Below are 13,036 nucleotides of genomic sequence, written 5' to 3'. Positions count from 1 at the left end.
GGCATACCTCCATGGTACTACCTCCTCTGTGCTGCCTCCCAACCAAGGCAACACACCAAACTAGTTAGTCTAATTTGGCTCCTCAGCCAAATATCTCTACAACTTGGTTGCCAAACTCTTCACCTCAGTATGTCCTCGTCGTCAAGGTGCCTCGAATTCCTAATGACACAATGACATGACTAAAATATTGATGTCTTCTCCTAAGTGTAGGAGTGTCGAAGTAATAAATAACCCGGCAACACCGGGGTCGAACCGTAGGGAGGTTAATTGTACAAATTATAAACAACAACAATAGTAACAACAACAACAACAACAACAACAACAATAATAATAATAATAATAAAGAAGATGATGATGATGAGAATTTTGAGATGAAATATTAACGTAAAGATTTAACAACGATAACAATAAATGTCAAGGTTAGAGGATCCACTAATAGTATGTCAAACAAATATAGTATAAACACTTATTAGTCAATTGGAAACCACACACAAAAGAGGTTCCAATCAGATTATAGATTGTTAACATGATTACATTAGTTATCTTATTCAATTAATGTTAATACTTGTAAATCTCGTCAAGCATTCATGATTATAACTTATGTTAACAACAAATCAAGTTACTTTCATAGCTCAGGTGTCGGTTATACCATACAGTATGGGCTATGAAAGTGCCAAGCATTTGTTGTACCAAGTGTTATACAACATAAATCAAGATTAGTCATTTAACAAGCAAAGTATTAAAGAGCCAACAAGATAACAAATACAAAACATGTTAGTATCAAATATTAAAGTCCATATTGAGTTTACACTATACTTATTCTTACACCATTAGTGTAACCTTTTCACCTTGACATAATAAACTTAGCTAGACATAATGAAAGAAAGAAAAATAAATAAACATAAATAAGAACATAAATAAGATAAAAGTTAGCTAAGTAAATGAAAGGAAAGGAAAGGCATAAACTTGATATTAATGAAAGCAAAGCATAAATATTATAAAAAATACAAAGATAAAAAGCAAGAGCATGATCTTGATCTGGAAACCAAGATGCCTAAATGCATGGAAAATGCCTCCTTTTATAGGCCAAAATTGGGAACTATTGATTTGATGACTAATTGATGAGTGGATGACCAACTCTTGACTTGGTGACAATCCTTATCTTCTCTTGTCTGCCCAAAACGTCATTGATAACATCAAAATTAGAGCCACTTGAAAACATGAAAGTTGTAGAAAATTGTCTCATCTTTCTTGTGTAAAAAATTCATCTCATTTGGACTCTAGAACTCCAGATATGGTCCAAATACTGAATAGTGTTCGGGCTGGAAGACAGATTCGGGCTTCTTTGTTGTTACTACAATTTAGACTTGAAAATGACCTTTTTAGATCTTGGGCTCCATATGAAAGTTGTAGGCCTATATCTTACCTTTCCATCCATATAAAGTAGACCTAAATCTGAGATCTACAACTCCAGATATGACCCAATTACTGAACAGTATTTCAGTTTGGATTGCACCGACATCTCTTTTCTAAGTTTGGCCATCTCTTTGTCCTTCCAATTTCAGTTCTTAAATTCATCAACCAATCATTTCATTTATGTGATAGGCCTGTATTTAAAATGAACATTTACCATAAATTAAAGGTATCTTATATTATTAGATATATTATTATAAAACATACTTTAGTTAAGGAGTTATTGATACTTCAAGTGCAAAATGATGATATAAAACCTTGATAAAAATACACTTTTAAGTACTAATCACATAACACCATTGTGTTACTTCCATTGTGTTGCCTCCCTACCAAGGCAACACACCAAACTAAGTCCATTTAGTCTAGTTCCTCACTATATGGCCTGTTCATCAGCCACAATTCCAGCATGGTTGTTTTGCTTCCATCACCCTGAACTTCCATTGATAAGGCGCACAAAACAAACCCTAAATCTTTCTCATCACAAGCAGACTCACCCAACTATGGTCACCTCCTTTAGGTTAGTCTTAACATAACTGAATTCCATCTCAGCCATTGAGCACATGCATGAGATTCACGTATGTTGTGTCCTCATCTCCATGTCCTATATTGATAGTGTTAAGTTTTTCCCTCTTTGGCAATTCTCTAGCAAAATGCTTTACATCGCCTTTGAAGCAACTGAAATTTATTTTTGAACCCTTACCAAATTCCTTCTCATCTGACCTTCTATCGTCAAAAGCATATATAGGTTCTCCCTCCCTCCCCCACCAAATTTCTTCTTCCTTTTTGTCTCATCCCTCCCTTTAGGATTTAACAAAAATCTAGAAGTTTTAACAGTCATTTCATTGGTCTTTACTCTAAAGTATGTCAGTCCATCGACAGCAGCAATGGTTCTCTAAAATCAGTACTTCAATTTGTCCAGAGAAGCATTAACATTTTCATCACTGGTCATTGCACTAAAATCTACATATCCATCAGCAGAAGTGGTAGCCCTCCCAAATTAGTCCGTCGATTTGGCCATAAAACAGTCTCGTTATCCTGCCAACAATGCAACCTCGCTCTGATCTTCCTATCACAAGTCAATTTTTCATCCCAAAAACAGACCTCACGTAGCAGTCTAGACTCAGCCTTTCCCTCACTAATTCACTCATGTTTGCCTAGCAACTAAGTGTTTCCCTCACCAAAAGGTTTCCCATACTCTTTCCCGTTATATAGATAAGCAGAATACATAAGTAAAGATGCACAAAACCAAGCACATTAGTTATTACAGGAAACTACTCTCAACCTTTATTAGTTTTCTCAACAAAGAATATACATAATTCTGTTAATGTGTGTGCTATGCACAAGTGTTCTGCATCTAGAACATTTCATGCTACACATTTATATACAGCCTATTACATGAAAAATTACAACAAAACTGTCTCTTAAGACATGGACCACATTTGGTCAGTATGGCCTGTTGGAAAATTACCAAAAACTGCCCCCAACTGCTGCTTCTTCCCTAGCCTACCAACCAATAAGCCAGTTGTATCTTCTGCCAACTCCCATACTGCCAGAATAGGTGTCTGCATGTCTTAGACTATTCGTCATCCAAGTTCTCAATCTCATCAGCCCATTGTGCCAATATACCAATGTTGCTGAATCGCTAGACGTACATTGCTACCAAATCTACCAACGCTTATACACGTTGCCACTGTCAATGCATGCTGTCATTCATGCCAATTGGTTTTATGTTAACTCTTGTACTGCCCATCTTCCAGATTTATCATCAGCCTTTGCTGCTAATTATGTGTGTGTGTGCGCGCATGTTTGTGTGTATGTGTTATTTTAAGACGAATAAAAAAAAATCTTACACACACACACACACACACACACACACACACACACACACACACACACACACACACACACACACACATATATATATATATATAAAGATCTGTACTAATTAAACTTGGAATTTACATTTTCTTTTCCTTTAATTCTTAAATTTTTAATGGTTAGTGGAATGGTGAGATTTCAAGAGGTAAAACAAAGTGTTTCTATTCCCATTGTTATAGTAAGACTAATTAAAAGGCCAAAAAGAAACCCCAAGAAAATACAATAATGTATTTTCTTTTTCTTTTTTTTTCTTTAAATGAAGAACAAAGAATGTATTATTGAGTTTTAATAATAATACATTATTATATGATCAGATGAGTGGCTTCACTTTTTTTATCTTTTCTTTTTTAAAGAAGCAGGTGGATAAAGCAATGACATGTTTTTAACAGTCCAAGAAAATTATGTATATAGCAAACCTTTCAGTAAATTAATTAGAGAAGCTCATTCAGCTCGATCTTTCTAATAATCCCAAGCTCACTATTTACCCTTCATAATGAATGATGGATGGGAGATGGGTTTTTATCCATGGGCATTATCCACCTTAGAATCATTCTAAAATAAGGTGGGTGAGGTTTTTTCTTTATTTTTTAAGTGAGGTTGTTTTAAATCTTTATTCCTAAAATATGATTGTTTTAAACTTACTTTATGTGTCATGTAAGCTTTTATAACTTTTTTGTCTTAATATAGTAACAAAACTATAATTAAAATAAAAATCTTATTTCCAAAAAATTAAAAGATATAAGCATTTAAATCTCTCATTTTTATAGGTTCATTAGTAATATCATTATTGTGGGGTGTATAATTGATTAGTATTTAAAAATGCATTTTTATCAAGGTTATATATCATTATTTTGCACTTGAAATATCAATAACTCCTTAACTAAAGTATGTTTTATAATAACATATCTAATAATATAAAATACCTTTAATTTGTGGTAAATGTTCGTTTTAAATGCAGGCCTATCATATAAATGAAAGGATTAATTGATGAGTTTAAGAACTAAAATTGAAAAGACAAAGAGATGGCTAAACTTAGAAAGGAAATGTTGATGCACTCCAAACTAGAACACTGTTTGGTAATTGGGTCATATCTAGAGCTATAAAACTCAGATTTAGGTCTACTTTATATAGATGGAAAGGTAAGACATAGGCCTACAACTTTTATATGGAGCCCAAGATTTAAAAAGGTTATTTTCAAGTCTAAATTATAGCAACAATAAAAAAAAGTCTCAATCTATCGTACAGCCTGAGCATTGTTCAGTGTTTAGCCCATATCTAGAGTTCTAGAAATCCAAATGACCTCCACTTTTTTTTCTAGAAAGCTGAGATAATTTCCTACAACTTTTATTTTTTCAAGTGCTTTCAATTCTGATGTTATCAATAATGTTTTGGGCAGACAAGAGAAGATAAGGATTGTCACCAAGTCAAGAGTTGGTCACCCATTCGTTAATTAGTTATCAAATCTATAGTTTTCAATTTTGGCCTATAAAAGAAGGTATTTTCCACGCATTTAGGCATCTTGGTCTGCAGATCAAGATTATACTCTTACTTTCTCTCTTTGTATTTTTGTAATGCTTAAGTTTTGCTTTCATTAATATCTTGTTCATGTCTTTCATTTCCTTCCCTTTACTTAGTTAACTTTTATCTTATTTATATTCTTATTTTGTTTATTTATTTTTCTTTCTTTCATTATGTTTAGTTTAAGTTTATTATATCAAGGTGAAAAGGTTATACTAATGGTGTAAGAATAAGTATAATGTAAACTTAATATGGACTTTAATGTTTCACAATAAACATGTTTTGTATTTGTTATCTTGTTCACTCTTTAATACTTTACTTGTTAAATGACTAATCTAGATTTATGTTGTATAACACTTGGTACAACAAATACTTGGCACTTTTACAGCCTATACTGTATGGTATAACCAACACCTAAGCTATAAAAGGAACTTGATTTGTTGTTAACATAGTTATAAGCATGAATGCCTGACAATATTTACAAGTATTAGCATTATTCGAATAAGATAACTAATGTAATCATGTTAACAATTTATAATTTGATTGGAACCTCCTTTGTGCGTGGTTTTCATTTGAGTAATAAGAGTTTATACTATACTTGTTTAACATACCATTAGTGGATCCTCTAACCTTGACATTTATTGTTATCATTGTTTAATCCTTATGTTAATCTTTCATCTCAAAGTTCTTATCAATTCTTCTTCTTCTTCTTCTTCTCCTTCTCTTTGTTCATTACTACTACTACTGTTGTTGCTGCTGCTGCTATTATTGTTGTTGTTGTTGTTGTTGTTATTGTTGTTGTTGTTGTTGTTGTATTATTGTTATCTATAATTTATACAATTATTCTCCATGTGGTTCAACCCCTGTTTTGCTGGGTTATTTATTACTTCGACACTCCTGCACTTGGGAAAAGACATCAATTTTTTAGTCGTGTTAATAATCATTTATTTATTATTCTTGGTAATTATTAAATTATTCAAAAATTTGAGTAACAACAACTTTAGAAGATTTAGAAAGTAAAGAATGTGTACCCTAACTTCTTGAATTTTTATATTACATGGTGTTTCACTTCCTTCAACTTCATTATTTTCAATGAACCTAGCATTTCTAGTTTTAATAATTATTATGTTATGTCTAGGATAATAAAATATATATCCTTTAGATTTATGTAGATAACTAATGAGGAAACCATTTGATTGTTCTTGAATTTAGTCTTTTTTCATATGGATTATAAATTCTTAATTATATCAAGCAACCCTAAACATGCAAATGTGTCTTAGAGTAGGTTTTCTATTAGTTCACATTGCATAGAGCATTTTTTAAACTACTTTACTAGGAATCTTGTTTAATAAGTAAATGGTAGTTTTCAATGCATGCATTCATTATGATGTTGATAAAGATGAATGGCTTAACATATTCTTTATTGTGCGTGGGTGTGTGGCATAACAAGATGTCAAGATCAAGGAGTCATTACATAATTGTTTAGTCTAAGGTCATTAGGAAACCCGATTGTACTAGTTTTATCAGAAATTTCAAGGGTAAGGGACTAGTTTGTATGGTCTAGATATGGTTTAAAGGTTTTGTTGGATTCCTAATCGATATTATGTTTATGGCTCAAAATAAAATTTACTCCCATGAATAATTCTAACATTTCAAATTTATTATGGGCTCGTATGCCCAGATAAATTTTTATAAGAATGGTCCATGTAGGTGCCTTGACAAGGTTTACTTATCTTAGAAAGAGAATGTGTTTCTTATAACTCGTATATTGTGATAAAAAAATACTCTCAATTAAAATTGATAATTATAAAAAAAAAATCTGAGAATTTTCTAGTCAACTCTTGATATTTAAATATCAACTTGTTTGTAAGTCCAACATTATTCCATAATGTTGACCATTAATTTTTAGAGAAAACAAAAACTTAAGATTATTAAAATATTAGTCAAATCCTTAAAAAAAATTTACAAACTTGTTGTAAATTCCATAAAAATACAAAGAAATACAAAAATATTTCTAAAAAAATGCTAAAACATCTTTTTTTCTCTTTTTTATAAATAAATTCAATTTTTGTAAGGATTGAGTCATACGAAACAAGCAAAAATCATTTTTTTAATTTTTTTTACGGTCATATTTGGTAAAACCATATTTTTGTTCAAAACAAAACTATCAAATCAGCTTTAAGAAAGTGTTTGCCAAACATGCCCTTAAGCCAAAAAAAAAATTATCAAAATAGTTGCAAACCAAACAAAACCTTAAGTATTTGAGATGGTTTTGATCTGACTTGGTCAACTTGAAAATATTGGTTGAACCATAAACCGAACAAAAAACCAATGTTTTACCCAAACTAAACCAGAATGGAGATTTAAACTAAAACAAATCAAAACTAAAAAAAAACACAAACACATAAAATTTTCTAACGAAAATGGATCAAACACCAAGGAAAATAAAGAACATAAGGAACAATGAAGAACATTCAAACTCAAACCCAACAACATAAATATCAAACCAAACCAGATTTCAAGTAATAAAAGGTAAGGTTTTGTTTGTAATCATGCATAGATCAAGTATATTTCCATGGTCAACTAGAAATATCTAGACCTTTGCATCTGTTTCACCATTGTATGCCCATTAGTATGAGTGGCACAGACTCTCTAGTTGACTTCTAATAAAGCTTTCTCAACCTCTTTTTCATTCAAGCACCTGAGAAAAGTCCTTTCAAACGATCTCGTATACATGATGTCACCATCTATGTAGTAATCCATTGTCATTCTCTTCATAGTCTAATCATCCACCTTGGAGGCCCCTAGAGGGTATTCCTAGTATTAGATAAACCATTTAATGTCATTGTATCATGATTTTCTATTTGGTGACTCTTCTAGTGAGTAGTGATGAGCTTGGAGGTTTTTTACTTCAATGCTTATTGGTTGGATCTTATCCCTAATATTAATTTGTGTCATCGAAGCTAAGGTGGTTAAGGCATTAGCAAACTTATTTTTATTTCTGTTTTATATGAGTGAATTTTATCTCATTGAACTCAATAACTAACTTTAAGAGATAATCCTGATATGATATCAGTTTTACATTACTAGGATAATCATTGTATAATCCTTAATAGACTAAGAAGTTTTTTTCTTTTGAATGCTAAAAATCCTCTCCTATTAAGGATTTGATTGGCCAAATTTAACTTACACAAAAAAAAAATTATTAACTTTTAATCCTTATAATATTAAGAAACCTTATCCAAACAATGTTGTTATAAAGCTAGACATGAGACCCATGTTGCACATGGATTAAATGCAACATGGATTAAACCCTTCTTTCACTTAGATTAGATGAATTGAAGGTTATTTTTTAAGCTTAATTTATACCACTTGGTCTCTAAATTAATCTTAGCTTAAATACGTTGAACAAGTTTATTTAATGTTTTTTTATGGTTATTTATTTTAACCCAACCCACTTATAGCACGGCACTTCTGAAGAGTGAATGGCATGTTTAGTTATAGTATTGGGTTGGTACTCGTGTCAGTCATGCTATTGTATGGGGAAACTAAAATATTTTCCTTGCCAATGAATGTCATACCGTGTTTGATTTTGTCTTGGGGAGTATATAAATAGAAGAGCTTCGTGCTTATGTTTTGAGCCCCTGGAAAGTGTTAGCACCAAGTCTCTGGTTTTTAGGCATCAAACAATGTTATAAGAGCTTTCCCTTTATTGTGGTATACTTCCAAGTTTCAACTGAGTCCTTTATTATATCTAGGCAGCCTAACTTTGTAAAGGGGGTTTTTGTTTTATCGACGTTGATGAGTTTCTCATTGTTAAAAAAACAAAAAACAAGATGAATATCACGGTAAAAAATATATTGGGCAGGAAGCCCATAAGATTTGGCAGCCCAGCCATTTGCATTTATAGGCACAGGAAACAACTAATTTGAGTAAATTAAATTCCATCAGTCAGGTATTTTTTGCTGCTGATAAAATGGTATGTGGCTAATGTAACACTACATAAAGAGGGAGTCAAAATTTTCACGCGTCAACTAACCAAGGCCTCTGAATCAGTATCTTTCAAATATTAAATCATTCATCAGCTAAAACTGCAGTCCCTCGTAAGACGCAGATTTATATGCTCAAGTATTAAATCCTGCTCTGAACCTGAAAGCCTAGTTGCATGGGAACATTTGCAGCCCCCTCAGCACATTCACAGGAAAATGTAATTCACCAGTTTTATCCAAGTCTCAGCATCGCTAAAATGAACATAGTAACACCTTTATACGTGATATAGTTTCAGACATGAACATGAAGATCAAAACGCCTTCATTCGGATCTAAGCTTCTTAGCTAATAACTACCATTGAAAAAGTTTAACCGATGATTATGCACTGGCTTTAGACCTGCTTCAAATTTGACCACAATCTTGTTAGATCATATAGCGTACTGCTAGCATACAAGGGGAAAATTGGCACCCATTTGGACAATTTAACAGGGTTGAGCCATGTATCTTAGCAATATTGATAATACAAAATCAACAGTAAGCCAACTCAGTATCAGTTTTTGTTCTTCATGGTTATATGATTGTTTCATCGGTCAAAAATAGTATTTCTAAACATAACAAGACATGAATCACCATGTCAAAACCAGTGGGGAAAAAATTTGTTTGTACCAAACTTGATCTTTAATAACAAAACATGTGATTTCGAGCATCAGCATACTTCCACTTTAGAATATCAAACGATTCAGCTTTACGGCAAGATAGCACCATTAATATATTTGACAGTTGACCAACATCACTGGTTCATACATAGCTGTCAATCAAAGAGTTCCTCATCTCATTCACTATGGCATTTGGCTGAGCTTCCCGCAACTTGAAAACCCTCTCAATAACAGAGAGTTCGGTAGCAGTAGTGTCTGCCCCACAAAAGGCAGCCCAGTCATTCACAGTCAAGCCAGCAGCTATCACTTCACTGCCACGGTTTATGGTTCCAGCTACTAAAGGCACCTGAAGGAGGGTTGAGAGTTCATCCAAGTCTTCAATGGATGTGTGGGGGTGCACCTGCAGCACAAAGTAATCAGTTAAAAACACGATAAGCATATTTAGATATTTCACAGCTAGTTGCCTGAATAAGCATTAGAAAAGCATATAAAAATCTTACCAATCCACCTCTGTTCGAGAAAGCACAGTAGCTGCCCACAAGAACATTACCAGCAACAGTCTGCCGAAACACTTCTACTCCAAGAACATCAGCAATCATTTCCTCTGTTTCCTGATCAAAATAATGAAGAACAAGCATATCAACATTTAGAAAATGCTTGTAATTACAGAAAAAATACAAGCAGACAGCAAGAACGAACTTCTAAAGTAAGCAATAATATAAAGTAATCAGAGTGAATAAGAAGATAATGAATTCAAAGGAAGAGCTCAAAATACCTTGTCAAGATCAGTGTGTGTTAGAGCAACATGGTCATTGCAAGCTACACCATTTCCCAATGCAGATAATTTCTCTTCAATTCGCTGAACCACAACTTGATCAGGTAGACTGTTTCTTAAGTGTTGAAGTTCTGAAACAACAAGGACAACAAATCAGTAAACTATCAACTTGGCTGCTTATACAATTACCCTAACCACAACAACAAATATTTTCAAAACTGTAATACTCACCTTGATCAGTAGTAGTATGCGGCAAGAGAATTCCATTTTTGTTTCCTACCCATTAAAACCAAACCAATAGCACATCAGAATTTCTTTCAGACATTAGTAAAAAATAACCATTAGGAGGCTGGCATAACAAGAAAAAAACCCTTTACCTGCACAAAGTCTACCAATGATTCTAGAACCTCCAATGGAAGTTTTAACAACAGGAATAACATCTCCTAACTCTGCTTCAAATGTGCTGCGCACAAAACAACAGTAGAATCACATTACTAATTATAAAAACAAATTCTTTCACTTCTTTTCTTGCTTTTTATCATATTTAATTAATTAACCATACATAAAAAAAAAACATAAAAAAACCTTTTAAAAGAAATTACCTATAAAAGTTCTCAGAACCACCAATAGCAACCAAACAATATGCATTAGTGAGCTTTGAAAAGACACCAACTTCACATGAATTCTCGAACATAAGCCCTAACCCACATCAAGAAAGCACACAAAACACATAAATAAAACATCATTTCATTAAAACAACAAGCAGAATTAATGGGGTTGAGATACTAAAAGCTCAGAAGATGAACCTTTTTTAGGAAAAAGAAAGCAAGGGAACTTACTTGTTGCCATGATTGCCAAAAAACTTAATACTGTTGTTGCTTTTGTTGATTGTAGAGAGGGAGAGGGAGAGGGGCTACCTGGTTAGGAAAATAAAAGGAATGCACGTTTGCGAGGAGAGAATTTTGCCAATTAGGGTTTATAAATAGAGGGTATTTTCCTTTATTTTTTAGCTCGGTTCGAGGTTTATGTGTAAACGACAACTCGTCGGTCTATGCGACTATGACTTTTGGATTTGACTATTTTTCGTGATGCCTAGCGTTAAAGGCTACAACTATTTTATTTTTTATTTTTTGCCCCTGTTTTCGAAGCTGAAAGGATGAGTAAACGAAGCAAGAATACATGATCAATTTACCTGATGGTAAATTATAATCTATTCTCTGTTTCTTTTCTTTTTTTATGATACTATAATATTGCTCATGCTTTGAAAGGTCAATGATAATTTTTTTAATATAAAAAAAATATAAAAAATATTAAATATTTTGAATGTAGCAATAACTCAACTTTATTAAATTATATCGGAAGCAAAATTTAACACTATTAGATCATGCTAGAAGAAGGACTCAATACTACCCAGTGTTATTGAATCCTCGTGACAAAAAAACTCATCTCTATTAGATTTTATTGGCAATAGAATTCAACTCTATTGGCTCTTGCTAGAGAAAAGATCTAACTCTATTGGGTCTTGCTAGAGACAACGTTCAACAGTACCCGATATTATTAAATCATAGTGGCAGTAGAGCCCAAACTCTATTAGGTTCTATTAGCAGGACCTAACATTAAAAGAAAAAAACCTTAATCAACCCAACCTTAAATGAAAAAAAATTATCATCACTCAACTTTGGTATAATACAAAAAAGTCTCATCAATTTATTTTCTTTTTACTATATGAAAAAAATTAAATAAGAGAAAATTAAAAAAAATCTAAAGAGATAAAAAGATAAAATTGGACATATTTGGGTCTTGTTGAAAGCTAGACCCAATAATTATGTGACTCGCACTCCGTCGCATATCAAATATTTTTATTTTTCATAAAAAAAATATCTATGCAGGTTTTTTAACCCGTTTTAGTAGTTCAAAAAATATAACAAATCAAAAAGTTTATGCACACAAATAATTAAATAAACTAAAAATTATATGCATTAATAAATCAATAAAAAATCATTAATAACACCTAAAAACAAAACTTGAATAACTGAGAGACAAATATAGATCAAGATATTAAATCTTGAAAAATAGAGCATTAAATTGATTGAATAAAAAAAAAGAAAAAAAGAATAACATGTAAGGCTATACATAATAAGAATATCTTCTAAAAATAAATATTTTTTATTTTCAAAAATATAATTTATCTATGTAAAAATAAAAACAAAACCATAGATGACCAAAAAACCACTGAAAATTAAATACATAACAAAAAAATTAATATTTTTTAAAAGATGCCCCTAAACAAAATAAAAAAGAGGAGGTTTTGTTTTGTTTTTTTTTTTTTTTTTTAATCGGTCACATCACTTTATTTCTTTTCAATTGCATTCTTCAAAGTTATATTTTCATGGTAACCATAGTTATCAAACCCGGCTTGGAGGTTAACTTGGCCAAGGGGTCAAGTCTTGGGTTACATAAATTGACTCAAGTCAACCATAAAAAATTAGAAAAAACTATTTGAATTTTTAATATTTTATATGAAAAAAATTAAGAAACAATTCAAGCCCGGGTTGAACTGGTGGGTCAACCGATTTACTCCAAGCTAATTGCAAGCCTAAATTTTGAATGAAACAAACTCGGCCAATGCCTGGGTTACCCAAGAAAATTTTTAAAAATATTTGATGTTCTATTATTTTATATAAAAAAATTAAGAAACAATTCATATAGATATAGGTTATACATGTTGTAAATAATTATGTTTAAA

The 13,036-nt window shown here is 31.8% G+C and overlaps 1 protein-coding gene across 1 annotated transcript; it reads right to left on the bottom strand.

The window, feature by feature from the left end:
• Positions 1-9,393: 9,393 nt before the first annotated feature.
• On the bottom strand, positions 9,394-11,277 carry LOC105117498 (eukaryotic translation initiation factor 6-2-like). The gene is made up of 7 exons (XM_011015178.1): positions 11,130-11,277; positions 10,893-10,989; positions 10,668-10,753; positions 10,522-10,566; positions 10,291-10,421; positions 10,016-10,126; positions 9,394-9,915 (listed from the first exon to the last, which is right to left on the bottom strand). Exons 1-7 carry the CDS (start codon positions 11,137-11,139, stop codon positions 9,658-9,660), a joined length of 738 nt encoding a protein of 245 aa, XP_011013480.1. The 5' UTR covers positions 11,140-11,277; the 3' UTR covers positions 9,394-9,657.
• Positions 11,278-13,036: the final 1,759 nt, after the last annotated feature.

This window comes from Populus euphratica, unplaced genomic scaffold (genome assembly GCF_000495115.2).
Source record: "Populus euphratica unplaced genomic scaffold, PopEup_1.0 scaffold1371.1, whole genome shotgun sequence".
NCBI lineage: Eukaryota > Viridiplantae > Streptophyta > Magnoliopsida > Malpighiales > Salicaceae > Populus > Populus euphratica.
Note: the sequence above shows the minus strand (reverse complement) of the source record. Positions and strands in the feature narration are given on the sequence as shown.